Here is a 26,829-nt window from a genome sequence, read left to right as displayed (position 1 = left end):
GTTTGGAAGTGCAAATTATTGCAAATTAAACTGTTACGTTTCGTCCCCTAAAAACTTTACCAGAAAATTAACGGATGCTGATATTAAACAATGCCTATGACTTACTATCACACCAGGCAATTATCGCAAAATAAAAATTAATTTTTTAAAACCTAATTTTTTTTCTACCCTAATTAACATAAATTTATAGTTACTAATACGGTAAGTACCTCCTGCTATTACTGATTAGCTTTAAGAGAAAATCTATTTTCTTTTTATTTTTCGAAAAATATGACATTTTGCTGCTAACGTGATTATATGTACTTACTATATCAAAACTTTAAAGTAGAACAATTTAATTGTACAAATACATATGTTGAGATATTAATGACTTTAACTACAGAAATAGAAATAATGAATAGAAATAAATACATATTTCATACATGTTAATAATTTTGTAGCTAAACTGAACTAAAACTGAACTAGAACTGAACTAGAACTGAACTAGAACTGAACTAGAACTGAACTAGAACTGAACTAGAACTGAACTAGAACTGAACTAGAACTGAACTAGAACTGAACTAGAACTGAACTAGAACTGAACTAGAACTGAACTAGAACTGAACTAGAACTGAACTAGAACTGAACTAGAACTAGAACTGAACTAGAACTGAACTAGAACTGAACTAGAACTGAACTAGAACTGAACTAGAACTGAAATAGAACTGAACTAGAACAGAACTAGAACTGAACTAGAACTGAACTAGAACTGAACTAGAACTAAACTAAAACTGAACTAGAACTAAACTAGAACTGTACTAGAACTGAATTAAAACTAAACTAGAATAAAAAATAATTTCAGTTTTTTTTTCTTCCGAATTATTTATGACTTTCAAAATTAAAATACGTTTGCTTTATTGTTTTCTGAAGTTTTAAAATATTTACTTATTTCAAACGGAATTTATTTCTGTAACTCTTCTTTACATACATATGTATTTGGAAAAACTTCTAACGATAGGGCAGTCTTTTAATCATGTTTTTGTGAATTTTTGCATTCTCTCTCTTTAAAAGTTTGTGAATATTTACGTTTTAAAGATAAGTCTAGATTATGAGCCCAAACAATTTAAAGATGATTGCTTATCACATAAGCTTTGATATTTCTGTTATATTTACAAAAAAACACAGTTTGAACTTCCTTTCATTCTTATCACACATACATATGTATGTACATTTTAAAATTTCAACATTGCACCTTAAAAAAGCAAACTTGCACAATATTTGTGACTCAATGAAAACCGCAGATGTTTTGATAAAATATAGAAATATTGTAAATAAAATATGTGTAGTAGTCGTTTGAGGAAGGTTTATTAGACATATCACTCATTTACTACTAATTCCAGCAAAAATAAAACAAATTACTTCCCAAAGAATGACATTTATCACCACTTCTAAAGAAGCACTAAGAAATTTTTTTTACCTTGTGTGGAAATGATGTTTAATGACTTCGAAGAAGCGAAAATGATAAAAATTTTTGGTATATAGTTCCAAATAACTTTCAAGAAAAAACATAAAAATGTCAACTTTAGATGACTTCGGATGTAATGAAATTGAAATCAAATAAAAAAGTCTTCCCTATTATGACAAGCCTTTGTAAATTCATCACTTCTTCAGGTCTTTTTTAGCACGTCCATGGAGTAAATTCTACTTCTTTTTTTTCTAAAGATGTTAGTTTTTGCAAATTTTTAGTATTCAGTTCAAAAATATCAAATTTTGGATTATGTCAGTCTTATTGCAATTAAGCCATATGTGAGATTTTGTAAATGTAAAGAACTGAGTTATAATTGCAATAAATTTACATTGGACTCTGACTTTATATGAGCTATAGTGTATTGTATAGTCGATCCTTATCACATATACGTTGCCGCTAAGTACATCCAAACATATATTTGTGTATGTAGTTATATTTTATTAAAAAATCTAAACGCAGTTTTCATTTAACCATTGACCGTAAAACAACGAAAATATATAATAATACATACTCAGTATTTATGTAGATAAATTTAAAACATAAACAAAATGTATCTCAAACTTGAACTGTGTAAATTTTTTATATTTGTAAATTTATTCAAATTATTAGTCTGTACACCACTGTACACGACATTGGAACCGTTTGTATGTGAAGTTACATGTCCCCCAAACACTAAATGTGAGAGGGGTAATATATGCTCCTGCATTGATCGTTTATTGGAAGGCCAAGCTGATAAAAATAATCAAGATCTTCCCTATTGTGATGAAGAAAGTTACTCTACTACTGATTATGCTATTGATAGTGAATGGATAGTTGAAGAATTTATAAATGAAAATGATGTTAATTTTAAAATTGATAAAAAATTAAGTGAAAAGATAATTCATGATGTGACACAAACACCCAATATTCGTAAGAGTGATATATCCACAACAAGAAGGTATTTCAGTGAAATATATAATTTTATAGAAAATGCTGAAAATGATATTTCTACGATAAAAGTGAATATCAGCGAAGTGGATTACCATAGTGAAAGTAGTGATATGTTTTATGTTATTATAGGTATTATCTGTATTATAATGGCATTTATAATTTTCATTTTGTTAATAATAAAAAGAAATTAAATTAGAAACATCTTTTTTGTTTTCTTTTTATAATAAAAAATGGTAATAATTTTCGTAAAAAAATTTATTTTGATGCTTAAATAGCAAAAAAAATTGTGTAAAAATATTTTATACTCTGTATTTGTAATTCAGATTGTTTCAACTTTAAAGTGGTGCTAAATAAAATTTTGAGGTGTTATCGTAATTATCAAACAATCGAAAATTGAAAGAAATTTTTAAAATCCTTCAAAACCTTTTCCGTACCTGATTAACAATTAATTCTATTAAAACATTTAATGTAATTATTGAAAATTTGTTTAAGCTTTTAAAATAGTGATTATTAAAAACACAAAAAGTCTAAAATAATCCCAGAGTGGGAAAAACACTTTACACATGCAGCTACAAAGCTATGAAACGCTAATACAAAGCAAACAATTTTAGATTCTTATCAAACTATTCAACCACATTACCAACAAATGGAAATTTATTAAAATACTTTCACAGAAACATCAAAAGAAATTGATCTGAGTTTTTTTTTAGATATTAATAGTTATGCATATTTTATAAATTTCAATAACTTTTCTATAAAAGTAAAAAAAATATTCCCTAAAATAAATTTAATTGAAGTACAGACCATATTTCTGATAAACTATAATGAATCAGTACATAGCTCATTTTATAATATATTTCGCAAATATGAATACCTGTTACTTTCCATGCAAAAGAAAAGATGCCTCAATATTTATCAAAATCTCTATTGAATTCTTTTGAGATTTTAATCAGATATGCTTCTCAATGCGAAAACTCATTCGATTATGAATGCTACATCCTTTACGATTCAATATACTTTGTAAGTTCTAGCAATCGATACTAATAATCAGAATAATTCAAAAAGGTTGTAAGTAATGCTTTAAAATTGGGCCAAGTTCGATAAGGTCAGAAAGGATATGTTGACTAGTACTATATTAGTTGTTTTATTATAACCCCCATATTTATAAATACTTAATAAAGTTATTAATGCTTTATTGTAGAAATTTTGTATAAATATGTGCAATTAATATCTTTATGAATATGGGAGTAAAACTATTTCTTATCTAAATAAAGAAGTTGAATCATATGAGAGTGTGTTTTGTATTCCTTAATTATGTAGCAAAGTGTTACCGTCTAATAACAATACTGCATTATTATATTGAGCTTGCATTTCCGAATAAGACAACAATGTTTAAAAGATAAAGACAGATGTCCAGCAGTTAGCTTTAACAGTAATAATAATAGCCAAAGAATAAATACTTATTATTGCACCGATAATGGCTTTCCGAACAGGCCCAAACTGATTCAAAACAATATTTAAGGGATATGGGCAGATTTCAAAAATTAGCTTCAACAACAATAAACAATTAGTCAAACGATTGATACCAAATAGTATACTACATCATACTAATGGCTCAATTTGAAGTAAGACAGCTTTTTGGACAACATATTTACATATCTGTTTTAAAGAAAAAAAACTTCAAAATATTCTTAAATCCACTTTTCCTAAGTTGGAAAACATATCCTCACCGCTATAACATATTTGGGAGCTAAAAAAACCCTCAAAAAGATAACACATAGATATACAAAATATCCAAACGATTTTTACCAAATAAAATATTGTTTGACACTTTTGGCACAATAAGTAAGGCAACGATATGGACATCATATTCACAAAAATACTTCGTTTTATAGAAAAAAAAATTTTAAAATATTCCTAAACCCACTTTTTCCAAGTCGGAAAACATCTTCTCACTAGGATATCATATTGGTTAGCTAAAAAAAACCCTTCACGTAAAAGTAATAAATTCTAATTTTCATAGATCCCAATGTAAATTTCATATTTTGAGCAACTTATGAACAATTAACTATCTAAAGTAATTTTATAGATAAATTTGCATTTACCTGACAACCAATTAAAGTATTTTTTAAACAAATATATTAAAATCACTTCAACACTCTTTAAAACACTTTTCACAAACTACTAAAGAAATGGCGCAAAAATATGACAGTTTGAAAACATAAACGAATAAAACGGTGTTGCCATATTAAGTGACTAATAAAATTATTGAGCTTTTTATGTTTGAGCTTTTTTAAGCTTCCGCTTTACAATTTCCTTTTTCCTTATTTTTCGTACTTTTCATAATTTAACATTTCAATTACAAACAAATTTTTAATTACAAAAAAACTCAACAGAGCTCCAGTTTTTTATTACTCTTGTCAGATGTTTATCTACAAATACTCTTCATTTTTAAACAACAACTCCCAGCATGTTTTTTACAATAAAAAATTGTATTGTAATTTGAGTTTGTTTTTCTGTTATTAATAATAATAAAGAAATAATTTATTTCTTGGACTTGATTTTCTTAAGATAGAATTCCAATTCTTTGCCTTCCAAAATGTAGCCATCAGCACGACCGCATTGACCGGGGCGGGATGAAATGCAGGCTGTAAGAAAAATGAAAATTTAATACATTAGTTATCTATGAAAATATATAAAAAAAATAATTTATCAAAATAATTTTTAAGAAAAACCAATCAGAGTAACTATGACAAGCAATATCACGCCCCATCGGCTTGTTGCAGAACTTAAAACAAGTCTACAACAATAAAATTGATGGGATCGCTTTGAGGTATTAACATCACTTTGTTTTTCTTTCCAAAAACTTTGGTTTATTTGGGATAACAACATACCTAAGAGACGACCAGAAACGAATTGATCTTCCAAAGCTTGTTCAACCTTGGCGTACTTTTGACGTTCCAAGTACTTCTTCATGGTCTTTTCACTACGTTTCTTGGTGAGGACATCATTGTCATCTTCCTTTTGTTGTTGCTTAGGGTTACGCTTGCGACCCAAAGGCAAAACATAGTGGGATTCATACCATTGACGGAAGGGAGTAGCGTCGATAACAACGATGCTGTTCTTTACCAAGGTCTTGGTACGGACCAATTCGTTGTTGGAGGCATTATAGACGACATCGGCAATACGAGTCTTGCGTGCAACACCCTCGGAGGCCCAGGCAAAGTTACCTGTTTCAAGACGGAGGGCACGGAGCTTAGTGTTACCACCGCGAGTGCGAACACTGTGTACGCGGGGAGAACCCAACTAAAAAAAGATATAACACAAAATTAGTATACACTTCTAGCAATATGAATTCAATTTAATATTAGCCTTTTACAATTATTATATAGAGAAAAAACCAATCAGCAGTCCGAACATAATAACGCTATTCATCAATTGCTAAAAATTCCGTAGAACTTTTTGATTACAGTTGACACGCGTTATCATCATTTTGATTTTTCCTTCAACAACAATTAAAAATATGATTATCTGGAACTTACCTTGGTATTGGCAGCGGGACGACCCAACTCGAACTTGCGCTTCTTGCGCAAAGGTTTACGTTTGCCGCCAGTGGCGCGGCGCTTGTGAGCACTATCGCGGCTAATACCTGGAATAAGAGAATACTACTTTAGTACTTCCATCTATAGCCATTTATATCATTATAAATGTCCAAGAAAATCTTTTTAAGTTTTTTTTATTCTTATGCACCACCACTTTGTATTTCACTTCAACCGGCTTCAATTTTTATTTTTTTGCTTTTTTTCTATAAATATTTTTTCAAGTTGTTTTTAATTTAATTTACCACTTTATTTCCATTGTTTTGAAAGTTAAAATTAACATTTTATTTAATTAATACTCATGGATGTTTTAAGATTTTCTTGAAATTTTTCACTTTTCTAAAAACACAGCACTCACCCATCTTGAGTAAAAACAGAGAAGGAAAGGAAGCAAAAAAGAAACGCAATAGCTTGTGTCAAACGTTTGTCACATGTTTATTGTAATAGAATATACGCAGTGTTGCATTTGTGAAATGTCAAATGTTTGTTGTGCTGTGTTTAGTTTGTATTTGCAAAGGGTTTTCTGGGAATTGATCAAGTGTAAATGCGGAATTTTTTATTACGAAAATTTTGTTAGAAATTTTTTATTGATAATTTTTTATATACATATATGTATATGCAACAAGAAGAGTAATGTTAAAACTTAAAGGATTGGAAATATTTAATCAATGTAAAATAATCTTATAAACAATCGAAAATTAATTTTTCAGCTGAAACTAGTGAAATTATAATAAAATAAAATTGTCTCCGAAACTGGCCACTAAAGACTTTACATAAATAGTGATATAAATATATCTTTTTAAACTTGCATAAATCTTTTTAAATGGTTGATTATGTTAAAAAGTAAATTGATTTGGTATTTTTATTCATAAAGTTGTTAATATTCATTTTGCTACATTTGATAATAGAATGTTCCCTTTTAAAGGATTTATTAATATGTAAAATCTTGAACATGGCCATGGTTAACACATGGCAACACTATACATAAATGTAATTTATTAACCTGTGGATTACGTTACAAAGTTGCCAGATAAAATAGCGGAAGTGAAATCTACTACAAAACGGCAAAGTTTTTAGGAGTATTTATGTAAACACAACTTTACACTTCGAACATATTTATATTTTATTAAATAATAGTTTAATATGATTATTCATTAATATTTTTAATTTAATTATTTTCAAAATTATTTATATAAATTTCAATTGAAATTTAATACACCATTTTAATAAATAATTCGTCATTTATAAATACATATATATATATATACCTTTTTAGAGAGTTTTTTATATGTGGCAACTTTTATTGCTGACAAGCTGGCAGCACTGGCATCTGAATCGAAAGTGGTAGAATTTATGCGAAAGCAAATGTCAAAGCATAGGAAAAAAGCAGACGCAATTAAAACAGGCAGCTGGATTTTTACACAAAAATTAACTTTACACAATTTTCGTTTAACAACTTCAATAATATAAAACGACAAAGGACGCTTCAAAGTGCATTAAAAAGCAAAAGGTGTGTGAAAATATAAAACTTGTGCTAAAATTAAATCATTTTAAGAAAATTTACGTGTTGAAATTTTGTTATTGCAAAATGTACACACACATACCAATTCACAAATGAGTAATACAAAAGGAGAAAAATAAAATACATATATTAATTAATTATTGATTATTCAATATAAAAATAAAACAAAGAAAAGAAATGATAAGCATAATTTCTGCTTCCATTCATATATTAAAATTCGCGTAATTTTTGTAAAATAATTTACAAATTTCTGTCTAGTTGTACGTAATAGTGTATTTGAGAAAAAAGAATTAAACATTTTTGTGGTTTCTGTCTGTAGTTTTCCTTTCATCCAATTTTCTTTATATGCTCGTATACGTGATTTTTGTTAACAACAACAATAACACAGTACAGATTTCTGTACATTTTTTTAAAGTATACCTGAAGGACAACGTGTGAATTAATTTAAATTTATAATTTTATGTAAAATATTAGAAAATATATTGCTTTAATTTACATTTAATGTACAATAGATTTTAAATATTACATTTTACACATGGCTAAGATTTGTAAAAAAAAAACTTTTTTCTAGTGAGGTTAGCTTTTGTTTTTTTTTATTCCAAGATATGTGTCAAATTTTGCATTAAGTTATGAAAATGCCATTTTTAAGATAATTTTTTATACCTACCTTGTTTTTGTTTTTTCTCGTGTAATATTTCGTTGCACTCTTGAATATCTATTATCGCTCTCTTTAGACAATTGATTTCTTGTTATCTCTTTCTGTTCGACAGTTGTTTTTATTTGTTTGTTATTTTGTAAACAATAAAAAAGAAATGTTGGCATCGTTTTAAATATTTTCCATTCAAAAACAAATGTATATATATTTTTAATTATTGTATGCTTTTTCTACAATACAGTACATGTTTTGTTGTCGATTAAGTCCCATAAATAGGATTTTTTTTTAATTTATTGTAATTTAAAACAATTTATTTTCCTTTTTACTTAAATTTTTAAAAATTAAATTGTATTTTCAGATTTTATGAGTGTCGCGTTAAAAATGGACACAGTTTTGAGTTCCGGAGGCTCGAATGCCTCTGGTGATAGTATTGGAGGTGTAAGTAGCAGCAGTAATGGTGGAAACGGTAACAGCAAATCTCAACGTTTTGGAGATTCTACACATAACAATGGCGTTAATGCAGAAGTCAAAAAAATTTATCAGTAAGTAATAATATTATTATATTTTACGTTATTTTTTACTATAATATTTATAATGTATAATTTTGTAGACAACTATATATTGTGGTCAAGCAACTGGATGATGAGAAAAAACAAATATCTGGTATAACTCAATTATTTCAAAATGAATTGGAACAAAAGCGTGCTCAACTCGTGCAATTGTGTATACAAATAATCTTCAAAGATTTTCAGTCGGTTGGCAAAAAGGCTCGAGAGATTATGTGGCGCAAAGGTTATTATGAATTTATTGCATATGTAAAGAAAAATTGGGCAAAAGAACTAAAGGATACAGCCCAACAAGGCGCTCAAGAGAATATCCAAAAACTGGAGAGATTCTTATGTGCTGGTATATTAAACTATAAGAGGATAGCAGCAAAAATGGAAGAGATTTACGATTTAGACCTAAAATATTTAATTGATTTTACCATCATAAACGATGGCTATTTAAAGGAGATCAAAGATAAAGATCGCCAAGGCAAGGGTGACACTTTGGACGTAGATGATATAAACAATTATGCGGTAGATAAAAGTTTGGAAGCTGTATCGTTTGCTTTGGATACCATACATTCGTCTCTTTTGAGTTTGGGTGATTTGCATCGTTACTTCCTGGACTTTCGTATAGATACAAAACTAAAAATAAACAAGCAGTTGGCTGCTAAATATTACTTCGAAGCGTTTAAGCTTAATCCTGCAATAGGCATGGCTCAGAATCAATTGGGCACCTTGTACTATGGCCAAAATTATGACCTGGACTCCATATATCATTATCTTTACTCGCTCGTAAGCCTAATACCCTTTGAATTGAGCGAAAACAATGTTTGTAAGCTGTTCGCTTCGCATGCTGATTACTTGACAAAATTAGATCCCGAAAAAATTGAATTTAGCCTGCAGGATTTTTATGCTCGCTTTTATTTAATCGTTGATATATTTTTCTTTGACAAGGAGGTGCCAGATTTTAACTCCTTGTGTCACTGTGTCTTGGTTGATTTGCGCAAAATACTCTGCTCCAAAACATTTAAAATAAACGATTCATCTATATTCAAAATTGTTTCGATTCTATTTTTCTGTCTATCAAAACTGAAAATGATTAACTCTCAGAAAGTGTACTCTTTAAATGCTTTTCTGGTAGCTGTATGTTCAGATTTAATGGATGCTTGTATCGTTAATCTCGAACAGACCATTCTAGCCAAATCAACAGAAAATGAAGAGTTTCATACCATGTACGCCAAGAAATTCGAAGAGTTTGACATGGTAGTTAGGAAATCACGCAATGAATACAAGAATTGGTTGGCATCAATCGGCGAAGCTGAAAGAAAGGAAAAGAAACTGACACAGTTATCACAAAAAGATTTCTCTTCAGATTCTCGCGAGTCGCAAAGGTCAAATGAGGATTATATTTGTAAGACACAAGATAGTAACAAGGCCAGTAAAGATGATAACAAAAATGATGGTGAACCTATTTCTACAAGATCATCGGACGAGGCAAAGGAAAGTGATTTAAAAACTCCACTCTCTTGTAAGAGTAAGAAGAAGGGAATGAAACTACGTCGACGTCGCCGTAAAATTGCTCAGTCAGATGACAGCTCTTGTTATGACACCGAATCAGATATGGATACGGACTTTTCAACCGATGATGAAGACTACACAGATTTAAGTTCGAATTTCGATACGGATTTTAGTGATGTTGAAGCGGCCGACCCCGGGGAACAAGATCAAGAACGCGAATGTGAACTTCAAGTTGAAAACAAACACAAACATAATAATTTGCGCAACTCTTCTCGTCACGGCTCCAAGGAAAGTGTTGACTCTATTGCCGGCAGTGTTGGACCAAACTTCTCGGATAACGAAGATATCGTAATAGAAGAAGAAAACATTATCTATCCAGAAGATCAAGAGAAACAACAGGTCCCACGTTGTAATTCGCAAGAAAATGATACTGAAGAGCTCCTAAAAAGTTTCGAAATTTTACAATTACACACTAATAATTCGGTATTAAATTTTACCAATTGCGATAAAGAAGTATCACAGAAGACCCAGCAATCCAACATTTTAAAGACAAATGAGGACAGCAAAGCTGCACTTGAGGAACCACCCAAGAAAATGGTTTATCGCAACAAATACACCAAGATAAATCCCAATATCATTGTAGACTTTGCCCAAAACGAACCTACCATAAGAGCTTTGAAAATTCTGTTCGATTGGTTGCGTATTAATCATGAAATACTCTTTGGTTGCTACCACTCCAATCCAGAATTCATTCACAAAATTATGAAATTATTGAATTATTGCAATATTGATATATTTACACGTAAGGTTTATTTTGAGCGTGAATTTCTTGTTACACCCAATGTTCGTCAAACCCTAGGCGATCTCTTTGACGTTCGTGTCAATGTACCACTTTCTGAAGACTTTGTATTCAAAAGCTTTGATATATTTCAAAGCACTCAAATTACTCTAGACTGGGAAACAACAATACGCGAAAAAGTTACCTCGCAGGAAGAGTGCATTCTGCGTATATTCAAGATGGTCGATTTCGGTTTCTTTATATGCAAACAAAAAAAGTTTAATTATCGCTTCTGCGTCAAGGCCAGACGTTTCACTGAAAATACTAAAAAGAAACGCGAAGAAAAGAAGTCATCTTCTAGAAGACGTGAAAGACGTACCGCTAAAAATGCTGCTCGTAAGCGTGCAGAAGGTAGAACTCGTCGTTATTCCGACCGTAAAAATGGTATTGTACGCAAAAGTTATACCAGCAACGAGGAGAAAGATACTGTTGAAGAATGTAAACGTATGCCTCGCAAAGGCTACCTCCGCAATCGCAACACCGAAAAATTTAATACCAATGGTGCTGCCGGTGGTGGTACTTCTGCATCCACTACTACAAATAGCGCTATTTGCGAAAAGATGCAATCAAGCAGTGGTGCTGATGAAGAACGCTCCGAGGCAATGTCTAAAAAATGTGAAATTATGGGCAAGTTGTGGTTGAAAAATGAAGTGGAGACCCTGGAAGAAGAGGTAAGGTGTCAAGTTAAAAATTTTGTAATTATTTCTAATTATTTTTCACTTTAGTTGCGTAAAAATCCTTTGAACATGATTATGACTCCTTTTGTTGTCGTGGATGCTAAAGCACTAACAGAATATAATGGTATTGTTAAGAACTTGGTAAAAAGCAAAAAATTCATCGTACTCATACCCAATGCTGGTAAGTCCCAATTAAAGTAACATTATTACTAGTATATTACAGATAATTAATTTTTAATTTATTTACATAGTTTTTAATGAATTGGATGACTTAAAGAAACGTAGTGAAAATGCCCGTAATGTTATACGTTGGTTGGAGCAAGAATTTAAACATGGCAACCGTCATATGCGTGCACAGAGAGATAATGAAAATTTAGCCTTGTCTCTAATAAAAATTCCAAGAAAATTAGGTAAATATGTGGTGTATTCTCAAATAGTATAATATAATTTTTAAATATTTTGTTTTCTTTTATTTAGATCGTGATGCTTCTGTTTTCTTACAAATTGCACAATTTTGCAATCACTTGGTAGCCAATCATTCTGATCCAAATGCTACTGAATTTCAATCAAATGTGGTTACTTATTTGTCTGGCGATTATTTGCATGAGAAACAACGTAATCAGAACAACTTCAGCTTTACTGGTATTTTAGATTCTATACCAGTAAGACATGATCAAATTGCAAATTTCTATGCGAAATTTAAGGCCAATAAAAAATGAATACATTAACGACGCGGGATTAACACCTGCAGGGAAGTAAGCGCCGTCGTCGTCCTAGCTACCGTATTGAGTCGTATTTACTATACAACAAATGCCAAGAACGTTAAAATGAGAAGAACAACTATAAACAACAACGCCACCAAACAAATAAATCAACAAACAACTGCAACCCCAACAAAAAAAGTAAAAAAAACAACATCAAACAGCATTAAAAATACTAAAATGATCAGTAATTGTAACAAACAGCATTCCATTACTGATTTAATAGTTAGCCAAAGCGCATATCTTGAAAATCATTAAGATTTTAATGCAATTTCGAAGAAACCAACCGATTAGCAGAAGAAGACCAAGTTGATTTTAGCGTTCATGCAAAAATGTTGCCAATCAAAACAATTTTTTAACAAAAAAACTTTAATTTTAACAATTAAACAACAATTGGGATTTAAGGGGAGGTTTAAAAAAGCAATCAATTTAGCCATCATCTTAAAATTGGTAACAAAGAAAATGTATTTTTTGTTAAAGATTTTAAACCCTGAAAACTTGAAACCCCATCATTTACAAAAAAACATAAAATAGGCTTTACAACTCTTTAGTTGAGAATGGTATTTTTACCAAAGCAAATTCTACAAAATTACTTGTTGTTAGTGAAGCCTGTTTTGTATAAAATTGAAAAGGAATTTAAGTTAAAATTTCCAATAAAATTCTTAACATAATGTTCATTCAACAATTTGAAAACTTAATTATGTTAGATAAAATATCGTTACTTCTATTTTATTCAACATAATTATATTTGGATACATCTATTTCTAAATAAAAGTTTTCAATTGTTGAAGTTAAGGGCATGTTAATGGTATAGCTTCATTTTAATATCTTCATTATGTATCTCTAAACTATCTGTTTGTTCATTTAGTTAACTATAGGGTTTCTTAACTTAACAACAAGAGGAAAATGTCCAGAAAAGACATGACTATAATGTTGTACAATTAAAATCTGAAAAAAATGGGAGAAAGTAAGATCCAGTTTAATTTTTATTTCATAAAAGTTACACTCTGCCCCTGACTATGGTGGTTTATTTATTTGTACAACATTTTGTCATTTCGACATTTAGCTTCTTTTACATTACAATATAATAATTTTATTTTTCATATTCTCTTTTAAATATCTTCATAATAAAAATACCCAAAAATAATTTTATCATTTTAACAAACCCAAAATTTATTTGAATGTTACAGTAAAACTCCAGCTAAAACTTTGAGCAGATTTTATACTGAAAAGTTTTAAGAAAATAATTATTAATCACAAGCTATTTACGTTGAATTGTCTAGGACTTAAAAATACATTCAAACTTAAATTTTATTTAAACTTTTGAATATAAAATCTGCTCAATACAAATTAAATTTTTATTATTTGCATTAGCAAATACATAACTAAATATGGCCTTTAATTAAAATTTAATATTCATAAAAATTAAGCTTTAATAATTGTTATATTATAGCATATGTATTTGCTTATATAAGTTTAATTATATTGGACTACATTATCTGGAATAGTCTACACTAATAAAAACTAGGAAATGCATAAAAATGAACATCTATTTGCAGGTGTTTTTTTGGTGTTAGGACTATCTAGATTTAAAATACTTGCATTAAATTCGTTTATTTTAAAATAGTAACAGTTAATAATACTTTCAATTCGCTGAGAAAAATAACTAATTATATAAAAATATTCCCCATAATAAATACATAATAAACACCTTTACATAACTAACACAATTTCCATACAAAAAATATACACAATAATACTAACAATAAATAAATGGGTTAAAAAAAATAAAAAAATGTTCATCGAGTCATATAAAAAATTATTCTCAACATCATAGGATTTTGTTTTTTAAGTAATTTTAAAATATATATAACTATGTATTCAAGTTTAAACGTTTTCATTATTAATAAAGCTCGATGACAAAAAAAAAAAATAATGTATGTGTTTTTATTTGTTGAAAAAGATCGTTTCATTTGAATATGGAACATTAAAATAATAAAAAATAATATATTACTTAATTTGCATCAGTATGACAAATCAGATGCCTTGCAGTAAAGTATGTTCTTACTTATATACCACATCGGACAATTTTGTTATGCTTGTTTCGACGTTTATTGTTCATCATGTATGTATATTTGTAATTCATATTCCAACATTCTGCGCATCAGATACAACGCAGAGATACATTTCTGAAGAGGCCTTAAGTCAAAATGTATGAAAATCGTTTTTCAAGGAATATGGACCATCTATGACAAATATCTCTAATATACTGACTCGTTCGGAAATGCATAACTGCCCCGTATATAATCAATCATCAAATAACCTGATGTCCAATTTATTTTCGTTTAACAATGAATAAAACTAGCTCATACTTTAAAGGTACCTACGTTCAGACCTATAAAATATGTGACGAAAAAGACGTAACCACTAATTTTTGTAAATTTATTTCTGATTCTGCATGTTTCTTGTAATTGCAAATATTGTCGAAACAAGTAACAAATACGTTCTGAACTGAATAAATATATATTTAAAGGAAATCAAAATGTAGATTTTTTAGGGGTCACGTTAATTTCGTCAAACATTTGATAGGTGTGAACGTAGCTTAAGGGTAGAAATACAATATTGCGGCTGCGGAGACAGATATTTTTTTATATTGAGTTTCGACAACTTGAATCGTTGAAGAAATCCGCACCAAATTAAAATTTATTTTAATTCGTTTACGGATTTTCACTCATTTACATTTAGAGTTGCCATGCCATTCATACTTTTAATGAACAAAAACCATGTGGTGAATAAATAAACTATGAAATACAAAACCAAAAAAATAATAAAATGGCCACAAAATCCGCAACCGTAGCCGCACTCCATTTAATTTATATTTTCTCTGGGAAGCAGAAAACGCAACCGCATCCGCAAGTTTGTATTTCTACTCTAAGACTTGCGAAAAAGAGCCTGTTAGGAAATACATAGTTGACCTACGTTTGATGATTTTACTTAAATGTATATAATAAAATCAATCATCAGGATAGCATATTATTTTAAGTCCATGCTTTAAGACTTGTAGAAATGAGCCTTTAAAAAATGCAAAAAAAAAAAAAAATAAAGTTAATGCTAACGAAATGAAACAATCTTATAAAGTATAGTATTATAAATATCTACTTGGATTAAAAATAAAACAACAATTTATGTCGGCTTGTATCTGTAATTGAGACTAATTTTTATTTGTATTTAATTAAAAATTAATGTTTCATACAGTTTGGATACATTTGAGTTTATATGTATATGTTTGATAAAAATATTTTTACACTACATACATAAATTACTAATTTAATGCTTTGTCAGCGTAGAGGGTTTAAATTTCTTTCAGGGATGTTAACCGAAAATATATACATATGCTGGTATGTATATGAGTTTGAGAGATTTTATATTAAAGTTCCAAAAACTATAAGAGCAAAAGAACTTCATAATATTTTGCAAAGTCTAATGATTACAAAACTTATTATCTAATCATTTAAATCTAAAGATGGTAAGCAAAATAATTGCATATCCATTAATATTATGATACACTACTATCTGTAATCCATTGACTAATTAAATGTATTATACATTGATATATATTTTATGTGTTTTTAATAGTTCATTACTTGTTAAAATATTTATTTAAATATATCTAAAGTATTTATTTGTTTTTTATTCTATTTTAATACAATGTGTTTAATATTTTCTCTAAAATATTTTAAAGATTTTAAAATTAAACTAACAATTTAATAATAACTGAACAAATCAAATGAATCGGATAAAAAAGGAAATATTTAAATAAAATATATATTCAGAGTTAAAAAAGGAAGGAGCGTAAAAACATGGATAGAACTAAAATTTAACAAGTTAAATTTATTGAGAAAATTTAAAACTACAAACTAGGTATTTCAATTGTTGATTCATTTTAGTTAAAAACTGCAGAACGTTTATCACGATTTTTAGCTCTTGAAATAGTGCGAGCCTTAAAGGCGGCAGCGTTCATTAAGTGCTAAAAGTAAAAACAAGAATTATATTATTAGAATTAAAGGTTATATTAAAAAATTACTTACTCTTTCTAACTTAGAGGTTTTGACTCTGGATGCTCCATTGTTTAGATTAGGTTTGGCTCCTAAACCGAATATTTCCCGAATAAAATCATTTTCTTGTAACTGTGAGGTCATACCAGGACCCATTACAACACACAAGGCCGAATATTGATGATGTATGGCCCATGAATCTAAAACTAAGCTTTCAGTACCAAAACGTATAGTAATTTCTGGTGAAATGTCCTCCTACAAAAATAAAATTGATTGTGCTTGTTTATAAAATATATATAGTTTTGTTAAATTGTGCTTTGATATTCTTATCACATAAAAAAGTTAAATTAAAAAAAATTAAAAAAGTCGATTTTTCATTTATTTTACAAAATTTAAAGTCTTGCTTTTAAAAAAATGCTTGTGACAACTTATCAACACGATTATGTACCTCCCTTTACAAAGCGCTATGATTTCTTTAAAGATCATGGGCCAACTAATGAAAAAGAAAAAGTAGAATGTCAATGTATTGAGGAGAATAAAATAGACATTCCTAAAGTAGTGCAAAACCAATGTCCCGTAGAATGGACCGGTGTAGCTCCAATGGGACGTTTAATAAATCCCCGTATAATACCTACTAAATTTGCCAGCGAACAAATTGATGCCATAAATTATGAGTCTCAAAATGATTGCTTCAAAGAACAACCTAATCGTTTTCTAAAAATACTACGAACTGCCTATCCGGATCTGTATGAGAGACTCAAACAAATGCCCAAAGATGAACTTGGTAGACGTTTGGAACGTGATCGCATGTACACAACTTATCAAGTAGACTTTTGCAACATAAATGAATATCCTGAAGGAGTCTACGAGTCTCTTAAAGTAGAAGATGAAACTAGTAAGCTTAATGCAAGCAAACTACTGCAGCGACAAGAACCATGTGCTGAATTAAGAGCCAATGTTATGCAAGAGTTGGCGAAAGAAGGAGCCAGTGGCACATTAAATAGCAAAGATCTCTGCGAAAAAGCCTATAAACCTTTCAAAATATCATTTGTGGATTCGTCCCGCTTCATCAAATCTGGTAATAATTCTCACTGGCGTAGTAATGTTTTCACTAAGCGAGCAAATTTTACCGAATACATGGATACTATTAATAAGATCGGTTGTGTCATCATTAAAAATAATATTCATGATCATCAGAAATGCACCGGAAAACATTGTAGGCATCAATTAATACATGCATGCACAAATTTAAAGTGAATTATGAAAAATGTAAATAACTAAAATTGTCTACATGTATATTTTATTGACAAAAAAAATTGTAATTTAATAAACAATTTCCACTTACCTCTAAATAACGCAATACATCCCTGAATGTTGCTCTTTGGGCTTTACGGTCGCGCTTGGCGCGGTATTTGTGCGAATCAGTAGCCAATTGTTTGACAGCATCAATTAAATCATTTAAGTACTCCTCTAGGAAATCCTCATCGTGGGCACGACCGCACTCTAAAATTAAAGCTAAAGTTTCACCAGCAGCCATACGTACATCCAAATGAGGAGATTGTAAAAGACCCATAAGCTTTTTAAATGATCTAAAATGTAAAAAAATGAAAAAATATAGTAATTAATATAATACATATAATACAAATGATGATATATTTATTAAACTTACGGCAGCATTGATTGACCACTAGTCATCCAGGAGACAAAATCTCCGGGTGGTATCATAGTCAATAATAAGCCCCATGATGACAAAGCCTCAGCATGCAATGTACCAGCATCTGCATTTACGGAGATGGGTGTCTTATCATCACCCTTCAAATAACTTCCACTAAAAATGCCCTCAAAAAATTGCATCAAAGTCAATAGGTCACCAATGTCGAAATTGCCAAAGAAATTCAATAAACCCAATGCAGTACAACATTTTGCACGGGCATCAAACGACACCGATTTATCTTGGACAGTGGTTAGCAAAAATTGATTTAAAGCCTTTGAAATTCCCTCATCACCTCCCAATTGTAAGACGAGTAAAGGAGCTAGTCTAGCACCCCAAACCTGTTCGGAGCCTTTACCACGACGTATACTCTTTTCTATACAGTCGATCAGTGTCTCCTTGCGATCATCAACACAATCGGGCATATAACGATGCATTAAAGTTTCGCACATACTTTCCAATGCCGAAACTCTAGTTTGTGCTGATTTTTCTGTAGCATTTTCCAAAGCTTGCATAAATTTTTCTTCATAACGTTCATTTAAAGATAATTCATCGGTATCATTAACAGATGAGGGAGCATTATCCGAAACATATGAATATACAGATGCATTATCATTATATGACTCATCTTCTGAGTTGGAATCACCAAGGCGTCCTAAAGTAGAGAAAAAACATATTATTATTATTTGTTTTAATTCAAAACTAGTTTTAAATGGTTTTTATAACAAACATTTTGGTTATAAACTCAAACATTAACTTGTCCTTCAAATAAGTATTTTCAACTTTCCTACACGTTTGATATCATTATGCTTTTTAATGTTATATACAACTGTAAAATAACAAAAGTAATTTTATAACTTTCAACATTATGTAATGTAAAAACGAAGAGATTGTTGAACGCATGAACCACTCCAACTGTTTGTCAAAGAAAATATAATCTAAATTGACAATTCAAAAGTTGTATTAGTGGTGTTTAATTTATATTCCGTCCGTATTGCTTTTATATTGTATATTGCAAATGTATTAAGCAACGGCCTTTAGAAGGAAAACTTGATTGAATGGAGAATTTGTAAAAGAAAAACTGATTGATTAAATAAAAACTTTCAATAAAGTAACAGTATCAAAAAAAGATGCCGACATTAAACACAGAAATATGTACACATTAAATGTATGGTATCTGCACCTACAAAAAGTGATTTTTAGATTTAAAATACCAATCACCAAAAAGTCTTACTGATCTTATATTTGCTAAATGAACTAAATATTTCCATCGATTGATAAGTTTTTAAATACATTTATAACTAACAGTGTTTACATTTCAAAATTATAATTGCAATGTTAAAAAAAAAACATTTTAAGTTTCTATCTACCATATGTATAGTATACATATGTATGTATGTATGTATGTATGTATGTATGTATGTATGTATGTATGTATGTATGTATGTATGTATGTATGTATGTATGTATGTATGTATGTATGTATGTGTATTTAGATATTCAGTCAGCCAAGAAGGCATGCTATTGGAAATGAGACACACATGCCACTTACAGCACATGGTTGTAACTAGTTTTTGAGTATTTATGTTAGATTAGCAAATGCTGCATGTCGAAAAAATTAAGTTCTCATACAATGTTCATACATGTATATTAGAAATAAAAATCTGCACTATATATCGATACAAAATATTTCCTCTTTATTGATTATAAAATGTAAAAATACATAAAGCTTATTCATATCAATTGATTTGAATTAATGTGTTAATTAAACTTCTTGTAACAGTTTAATTATGATGTAAATGTTAAAATTTTAATTAAATACAAGGTCATTATTTCAAGAACTAGTAAACTAGGTACGGTATTAATAAGTTAAGATAAATATAACATGTGTACACATACACACATTTGTATGTAGATGTAGCAACATTACAATACATACTTTTGTATTGTAATTATTTTCAAATAATGAATGAAATATTATATATTAGGGTTTCCCAAAAGAAATTGAATATTAATTTATAAATAATTCCTTGATTTTGTGCATACGTCAAGATGAAAAATAAATGTAAATTTGTTAAAAATTACATTTAAAATATTAGGAAATATTTACATGTATATTAAAGAATTAAAAATGATTGAAAGTGAATTTGTAGACTAGAATTACATATTATAATGAATGATTTGATTAAAAGCTTTGATTTTAGTAAAACGACTTTTAATTTTAAATACCTATACTGTGCACAATAATTACATTTATTTTTCGAACAATCTAAAGCATATTTATAAATTTTGTACATATAGGAAAACCTTGACAAAATAGAAAATAAATAAAACAAATACATAAATAATCTAAATATTTCTAGTCTACTGATAATACAAATACAAATATAAAATAATTAAAGTTAAAAAAATAAAAAAAATACTTGTGCATTTTGCATACGTGTAGCCAGATATTTACAAAAAAATCAACCTTAAAGATAACATGACGAAATATATTGGAATACAATAAGAAGTGTATACTATTGTTATCTAATTTAATATGTTAAATGTTTGACTATTACGTATTAGTTGAATTTGAAGATCATTTCAGAATCATGAGTTGTTTATTTCATTTTAGTAAAAAAACAAAATTCAAAGAGAATGAGTATACATTGATATATGTTTTAGATAGTGGCAAAAGCTTTCAATAGCTTTTTTATTTCAAAACAAATATGTAGTGAACAAGTAAATGTTTGCGCTTGTTTATGTATTTGGAAAAAACTAACAAAAATAAACAAATTCTATATACCTAGACTCTTATTATACCTAGGTACGTATTTATAAATATGTTCAACATAAAAAGCATAATAATAAAAATATGATTGAAATTTCATCTTTGAACGATACAGTTTTAAGATGATAAAAAAGTCCTAAAATTTGGAAATGTTTTCGCTTTATAGTGTGGATTTTACTCACCTTTTGCACCTTTCTTATTGCGACGCGGCATGTTGGATTTTTTGTTGTATTTAGACTTTTCCAAAGATTTAGAAATTTTAACAGAAAATAGAGAAGCTGTTGAGCTAGAAATCTTGATGTTTTCTTCCTTTCTTAGATTCCTTAAATCACCAGATGTTTTCGAAGACACCCTGTATTTATTGAGAAAAATTTGTTGTGATTTTTTTCTTTTACTAGTGTTGATGGTGTTGATGATGACAACAATATTGTTGTTGTCGAAGGTGGTGGTGTTGTTGGTTAGTATTAGCCTTGAGCAAGTGCACAGAAAATACACACTCAGACAAAATTAACAAACAAGGAAAAAAATTTCCTTTGGACACGCCGGGCAGTTAGTGAAGCAAAAAAGGGTAGAAGCGCGCGCGCAATTTAAGAATTTAAACTCAAAAAGAATATGAAAAAATGTGACAGTAAAACACGAGGTAAATTTTTTAACTACTAGTTTTCTTTTTTCTTTTGTAACAATTAATTTATATTTTAAAAAGTTTTTTGTTTTTTTTTTAATTATTTGAGGATATCCAATTAACTAAACAAATATTCACTTTGGTTTAGCACAATATTATTATTATTTTATTAAAAATAGTTTTCTTATTTTTTAGTTGCACTTAATCAAGAAGTGGCTATGCAAAAGTTTTGATTTTTCCAATTTTTAAAAATTGTATTCTTTTTACTTAAATTTTGCACTTGATTTTGTCTTTGATTTCGTTTAAAATTCACTTGAGTTGTTTTTCTAGACAAGCACAATTTGTTATTGGATTGTTTAGTGGCCGTTGTATAAATATTTATATTGAATTCTTGCACACACACCTCAGTTATTTCACTTTGAACAAGATTTTTATTATTAACGTTGAATTTTGTTGTTGGAACAAATTTCATGATTAATTGCAAGTTAGTATTTGTTAAAAATGTTTTCTTTCTTCTTGTTTCACAATTTAATCTAATTGTGTTCGTACTCTTTTATTGTTTGTTGGGATTTTTATTTTCCAACTTTCTTTAATAAATTCGTACTCTACACACAGAGATAGAAATCAAAAGTGCTCGAAAAATTAATAATGATTACTCATTGGTTTGGTTGTTCGTTGGCAAAAAATCGATTGCACCAAAAACTCAAAGAAAAAATGTAAATCAAAAAATGTTCAATTCACGTTCTTTGTCCAAAAAACAAACCTATTTCACAAGGTTAACGAAAAGCTTTATAATGATTATTACTTAATTAAAACACTTTTATTTAACAATTCGTTATTTGTTAATTAGTTGTCTCGCTCTTTATATTATTATTCACTACTTCTGGTTTATAAAAAGTTGAGAATTTTTGCGATGAGTTGTGAAATTAAATTCACACATACACGAAAAAATCATAAACGATGTTTCCACAATCACTATTTTTCCGCGAATGAGCAATACAATATGTCAAAAATTGCTTGTGAGCAAAGTGAGTGATGCCAACTAGTTTAGAGCGCAGTTAATCAATAAAATATATTAGTATGGCAACAACAACATGATACATCAAAATAACAGACATTTTGTAAATGCAAAGAAATGTTGTAAACATGACGTAATAATAAGGTGAAGTCTATTCTACATAAGCAAAAAAAAACTGTCAATAAATAAATATACATTATATATAACATCTAAAAGAAATATTTATTTGTGAATTTGCTAAAATACACAATTTATTACTGTGAAAAGGGTATTCTAACACATTACTGTGTATGTATACTATGTATCAACACAAAATACTTTTTTACAACGTACATATCATTAAATACTTTTTTACAACGTACATATCATAAATAATACATATGTATATATTTTTTTGTTATTTTATGTTCTTGCAAAGATTTTACTACAAAAATAAATCAAAGAAAAACATAGAAATTTAAATTTAAAAATTTTATTTAAAATTAACAATAATAATAATAATAATAAATATTTAATTACCTTTACCTAATGAGTACACCCTGGTAATAGAGAAATTCTTTAATTTGGTTCTAGTTGCTTTTGCAATTTCTTGTAATTTTCTATCGAACAAAAACATCATGATGATCAATACTTTTTGAAGATGTAGAAATTATAAATGTGAAATCCTAACAATTGTAAAGCGATTGTCGTTATTGTGTTCCTCTACTTAAGTGAAATTTTTTATATAAAATTCACCTCATATAAATTCAACACTGAAATCTTTTTATTGTGTGTGTTATCTTCACATAGAATTAGATGAAAAAGAGAAAATAGTAGTAGAAAATAGAAGTAATATTTTTTTGTTCAGCCTCAGCAAAGAAGTTTTTTAAATAAATTGAATATTATTGTTAGACTCATATGGGGTTTCTGAGCAAAGTCATCACCTTAAGGATTATTATACGTGTTTGTATGTTGAAAATAGCAAAAATTACTTAGCTAAGCAGAACTTTGCGTTTCGTCCATTTATTTACAACTGTGTTGTTTACAAAATAAAAAATAACTTGATTGTGATTATAAGTTACAGAAGACGAAGAAAAACACAAAAGCTGAAAATAACAATTTTGGGATATATACAATATCACATTTTTACAAAACGATAACCAGCATCGACTTGACTTTGCACAATCTGCATATATTATAGTCATTTCTTGAAACAAGAGGTAAATTGTGCAATAAATTTCACTTATTGATACTGACATTGGTTGATAGGCCGAGCAGATACATATATACATACATGCATATACATATGTACATACCTGTTCAATTTATTCGGTGAACAAAGTTCAGAAAAGAGTTTTTGAAAACAATTAAATATTTATAAAACCAGGGTATAGAATTTTGTAAGCTAAAAATTCATTACTGTAATGTGAACTTTAGCCTATTGCTATCAGAAAGTTTCCTAGTTTTCCTAACTACCCCTTGAGGGTTGAAATAATCGAAATGATAGTGTTATCAAGTATATAATAATACCTACATACATGCATATGTATTTAAATTTATTGGTTCATATTACTTTGATATTAACAGTTAATGATAGTTATCAAATACCTAACTTATTAATAACATTAACATATTTTCAAGGTTAATTTGTAGTAAATTATGGCCTCTGCACAAGAACGTTTCCAAGCAGCAGTGAATGTCATTAAGGGCCTGCCTAAGAATGGACCATATCAACCAAGCACTGGTATGATGTTAAAATTTTATGGTCTCTATAAACAAGCCACCGAGGGAGATTGTCACCAAAGAAAACCTGCATTTTGGGATGTTGTCAACAAGGCAAAATGGGATGCTTGGAACAGAAATAGTCATATGACCAAGGAAGAAGCTATGCTAAAATATGTTGAAAGTTTACAAGAAATTATCGAAACAATGTCATTTACGGAAAATGTTCAAAACTTTGTGGGTAGCTTACAGGGCTTGGAAAACATTAATTTGGATGAATTAGAAATAATAGCTCCTGGTATGAAAGAACTAGCAGAATCACATCCTAACTCACCATTTCACTCAAGAACCAATAGTCCTCAGCATAGCACAAACGGTAGTGGAGAAGAAGATGTAAGTTTAAGCAAAATAATGATTGTTATATTTTCATTTATTTACCTACATGTATATTTTAGGCTACATTAAATGGACACGACTCTACTTTAGATAATGTCACTACACCACCAGCAACACCTGTTCAGAACACAGAACTGCCAACAACACATTCCTTACACAATTCTTTGACCCATGAATCAACAAAAGTCGACTATTCTCAAACTAATGGATCTATCGACCAGTCGGACGACGAATATGTTGATCCATTTGATATTCAAAATGAGCTTTATGAATCTTTACAACGTAATACAGAAATACTTAAACAGGTGCAGGCCACTGTTTTACGCATGAATTCTGATTTGTCGTCCGTAAATCAACGCGTATTTGATTTGGAAAAGACAATAAAAGAAATGAAAGCAAGTGTTGCGAATCGAAAAACTTCTGGGAGCAATGTTGCAGAGCCGAAATACAAATATCCAAAATGGTGGCCCTTTACAGACATTTCTCCCGTTTGGTTTGTTCTGTTGATATTATGGCCTTTTATTGTGAGAAGAGTCGGAAAAATGTTAGACAATCCTCCAAAACGAAAATAAAATTGAATATATGTTGTAGATAGTTAAGGTGGCTTTTTATATTGATTTTACAGTGAATATTTTTATATACATAGCTTGGTGTATGTTTGCCTACGAATTTTGTCGACTAGCTTAAATTTTATTTTAAATGCTATTTTCAATAGTGCAATCTTTAACATTATTGTAAAAATCTTGGTTTTTTGTTTTAATTTTAAGTTGAAAGCAAACTTATGTTTTGTCCATTCCCTAATTGTACAACAAATAATGTAAAAAATACAATTTATATATTTAATTTACGCTTACATTTTATGTATCTTTTATATTTTATTTTAAAAACAAATGCATATATTTAATAAAAAAAATTAACTTGTGAATTTATATTTGAAGGAATGGTTCATTCAGGGCTGGTTAGTCTGACGCAGATATTTCTTGCCAGATGGCACGTCAACAGTGGTGTAACCATTTGGAAACTTTTCCAACACTTGTTGATCAGATAAATTAGGCAATATCATGCAGGTTCCGCCTTGCTGTATAAAAAATATGTACATACATATATGTCATTTTAATCCATATAAAATGTAAACATTAAACCGTACCTTCCAATCTGCAGGCGTTGCTACGGATTTTGTGCTGGTCAGCTGTAAAGAGTCTATTACTCTTAAAATTTCACTTTTACATGAAATTAAAATAATTTAAAATTAGTACGTGTTTGTAAATGATGTTTTCGATAATTTGAATAGTTATTAAGCCCAAGTTAAAACTTACTCAAAATTCCTACCCGTCGTTGCCGGGTATAAAATAGACAAACGCAACTTCTTATTGTTGTCAATTATAAAAACGGCACGACATGTCAGTGGTATACCCTGAGCATTTAATTCATCTTTGTCCAACATATTGAACATTAAAGCTAATTCCCTTTTGTCATCAGCAATTATGGGGTAATCAAATGAAGATAACTCTGTTGGAAAACAAAATATTTGGATAAATAATTACTAGGTATGTAATTGATTAAAACTCACTGCCATAACTTTTAATATCCTCAATCCAACCATTGTGAGAATCTACTGTATCACAGGATAAAGCAATAGGCTTTACATTGCGTTTAGCAAATTCCGGTAATAGTTCAGCTACACGTGATAGTTCTGTTGTGCAAACCGGTGTATAATCGGCGGGATGAGAAAATAAAATAGCCCATCTTTAAGGTTTTTTTGTTTGTCATTAATTTAAATTTTATTACTTTTGTTTCAAAATTGACTTACGAATCCTCCATCCATTCATAAAAATCAATCTTTCCGCGGCTAGTTTCAGCCTGAAAGTTTGGAAATTGATCACCAATATTCAAAGCTTTTCCTGACATATTTTACTCAAAGGACAAAAAGAACAAACGAATAAGGTATTGTTAAGAGATGACTTTTATTTTCTATACATGGAATTTGACAGTCAGCAC

The 26,829-nt window shown here is 29.1% G+C and overlaps 6 protein-coding genes and 1 non-coding gene across 11 annotated transcripts; 3 read left to right on the top strand and 4 right to left on the bottom strand.

Moving 5' to 3' along the window:
* Positions 1-4,807: 4,807 nt before the first annotated feature.
* On the bottom strand, positions 4,808-6,445 carry LOC111675297 (40S ribosomal protein S8). Its single transcript, XM_023436035.2, has 4 exons — positions 6,395-6,445; positions 5,980-6,086; positions 5,332-5,743; positions 4,808-5,085 (listed from the first exon to the last, which is right to left on the bottom strand). The coding sequence occupies exons 1-4, from the start codon at positions 6,396-6,398 to the stop codon at positions 4,982-4,984; spliced, it is 627 nt and encodes a 208-aa protein (XP_023291803.1). The 5' UTR covers positions 6,399-6,445; the 3' UTR covers positions 4,808-4,981.
* LOC111675304 lies at positions 5,174-5,219 on the bottom strand. Its single transcript, XR_002762504.1, has one exon. It is a non-coding gene; the product is annotated as a small nucleolar RNA R442 (small nucleolar RNA).
* Positions 6,446-7,388: 943 nt separating the features above from the next.
* LOC111675279 (protein SMG5) lies at positions 7,389-14,230 on the top strand. Its single transcript, XM_023436017.2, has 6 exons — positions 7,389-7,546; positions 8,572-8,755; positions 8,824-11,788; positions 11,843-11,975; positions 12,046-12,204; positions 12,272-14,230. Exons 2-6 carry the CDS (start codon positions 8,577-8,579, stop codon positions 12,511-12,513), a joined length of 3,678 nt encoding a protein of 1,225 aa, XP_023291785.2. The 5' UTR covers positions 7,389-7,546; positions 8,572-8,576; the 3' UTR covers positions 12,514-14,230.
* Positions 14,231-15,743: 1,513 nt separating this feature from the next.
* Positions 15,744-22,715, bottom strand: LOC111675284 (interferon-related developmental regulator 2). 2 transcript variants are annotated; one of them, XM_046956611.1, is made up of 6 exons: positions 22,522-22,715; positions 21,277-21,446; positions 18,280-18,976; positions 17,956-18,199; positions 16,644-16,865; positions 15,744-16,582 (listed from the first exon to the last, which is right to left on the bottom strand). In XM_046956611.1, the coding sequence occupies exons 2-6, from the start codon at positions 21,305-21,307 to the stop codon at positions 16,499-16,501; spliced, it is 1,278 nt and encodes a 425-aa protein (XP_046812567.1). In that variant the 5' UTR covers positions 21,308-21,446; positions 22,522-22,715; the 3' UTR covers positions 15,744-16,498. The 2 variants fall into 2 exon arrangements, with proteins under 2 accessions (XP_046812567.1, XP_046812566.1); XM_046956610.1 differs by having other exon boundaries at positions 21,277-22,715.
* LOC111675285 lies at positions 16,945-17,970 on the top strand. Its single transcript, XM_023436022.2, has one exon. The coding sequence runs from the start codon at positions 17,025-17,027 to the stop codon at positions 17,865-17,867; it is 843 nt and encodes a 280-aa protein (XP_023291790.2). The 5' UTR covers positions 16,945-17,024; the 3' UTR covers positions 17,868-17,970.
* An 841-nt stretch (positions 22,716-23,556) lies between the features above and the next one.
* Positions 23,557-25,756, top strand: LOC111675271 (acyl-CoA-binding domain-containing protein 5). Of its 4 annotated transcripts, none has more exons than XM_023436006.2 (4): positions 23,557-23,680; positions 23,792-23,933; positions 24,355-24,828; positions 24,891-25,756. In XM_023436006.2, exons 3-4 carry the CDS (start codon positions 24,373-24,375, stop codon positions 25,401-25,403), a joined length of 969 nt encoding a protein of 322 aa, XP_023291774.2. In that variant the 5' UTR covers positions 23,557-23,680; positions 23,792-23,933; positions 24,355-24,372; the 3' UTR covers positions 25,404-25,756. The 4 variants fall into 4 exon arrangements, with proteins under 4 accessions (XP_023291774.2, XP_023291775.2, XP_023291773.2 ...); XM_023436007.2 differs by having other exon boundaries at positions 23,663-23,680; positions 23,798-23,933; XM_023436005.2 differs by lacking the exon at positions 23,557-23,680 and having other exon boundaries at positions 23,703-23,933.
* On the bottom strand, positions 25,650-26,804 carry LOC111675272 (peroxiredoxin-6). Its single transcript, XM_023436009.2, has 5 exons — positions 26,642-26,804; positions 26,402-26,577; positions 26,148-26,340; positions 25,979-26,051; positions 25,650-25,909 (listed from the first exon to the last, which is right to left on the bottom strand). Exons 1-5 carry the CDS (start codon positions 26,737-26,739, stop codon positions 25,781-25,783), a joined length of 669 nt encoding a protein of 222 aa, XP_023291777.2. The 5' UTR covers positions 26,740-26,804; the 3' UTR covers positions 25,650-25,780.
* Positions 26,805-26,829: the final 25 nt, after the last annotated feature.

The sequence above is a fragment of the Lucilia cuprina genome, chromosome 2 (genome assembly GCF_022045245.1).
Source record: "Lucilia cuprina isolate Lc7/37 chromosome 2, ASM2204524v1, whole genome shotgun sequence".
NCBI classification, from domain to species: domain Eukaryota; kingdom Metazoa; phylum Arthropoda; class Insecta; order Diptera; family Calliphoridae; genus Lucilia; species Lucilia cuprina.
This window is presented reverse-complemented; position numbering and strand designations above follow the sequence as displayed.

Excerpts from the sequence above, each read along its gene's own strand:
- LOC111675279 (XM_023436017.2), top strand. The coding sequence starts at position 8,577 with ATGAGTGTCGCGTTAAAAATGGACACAGTTTTGAGTTCCGGAGGCTCG. Across the intron at positions 8,756-8,823 it reads GAAGTCAAAAAAATTTATCA|ACAACTATATATTGTGGTCA; the intron begins GTAAGTAATAAT and ends ATAATTTTGTAG. Across the intron at positions 11,976-12,045 it reads CGTACTCATACCCAATGCTG|TTTTTAATGAATTGGATGAC; the intron begins GTAAGTCCCAAT and ends TTATTTACATAG.
- LOC111675284 (XM_046956610.1), bottom strand. The coding sequence starts at position 21,307 with ATGCCGCGTCGCAATAAGAAAGGTGCAAAAG. Across the intron at positions 18,200-18,279 it reads AGTGGTCAATCAATGCTGCC|ATCATTTAAAAAGCTTATGG; the intron begins GTAAGTTTAATA and ends TTTACATTTTAG. Across the intron at positions 16,866-17,955 it reads ATGTATTGCGTTATTTAGAG|GAGGACATTTCACCAGAAAT; the intron begins GTAAGTGGAAAT and ends TTATTTTTGTAG.
- LOC111675272 (XM_023436009.2), bottom strand. The coding sequence starts at position 26,739 with ATGTCAGGAAAAGCTTTGAATATTGGTGATCAATTTCCAAACTTTCAG. Across the intron at positions 26,341-26,401 it reads GGATATTAAAAGTTATGGCA|AGTTATCTTCATTTGATTAC; the intron begins GTGAGTTTTAAT and ends GTTTTCCAACAG. Across the intron at positions 25,910-25,978 it reads CAACGCCTGCAGATTGGAAG|CAAGGCGGAACCTGCATGAT; the intron begins GTACGGTTTAAT and ends TTTTTTATACAG.
- LOC111675297 (XM_023436035.2), bottom strand. Across the intron at positions 5,744-5,979 it reads GTCCCGCTGCCAATACCAAG|TTGGGTTCTCCCCGCGTACA; the intron begins GTAAGTTCCAGA and ends ATCTTTTTTTAG. Across the intron at positions 5,086-5,331 it reads CGTTTCTGGTCGTCTCTTAG|CCTGCATTTCATCCCGCCCC; the intron begins GTATGTTGTTAT and ends TTTTTCTTACAG.
- LOC111675271 (XM_023436006.2), top strand. The coding sequence starts at position 24,373 with ATGGCCTCTGCACAAGAACGTTTCCAAGCAGCAGTGAATGTCATTAAG. Across the intron at positions 24,829-24,890 it reads ACGGTAGTGGAGAAGAAGAT|GCTACATTAAATGGACACGA; the intron begins GTAAGTTTAAGC and ends TGTATATTTTAG.
- LOC111675285 (XM_023436022.2), top strand. The coding sequence starts at position 17,025 with ATGCTTGTGACAACTTATCAACACGATTATGTACCTCCCTTTACAAAG.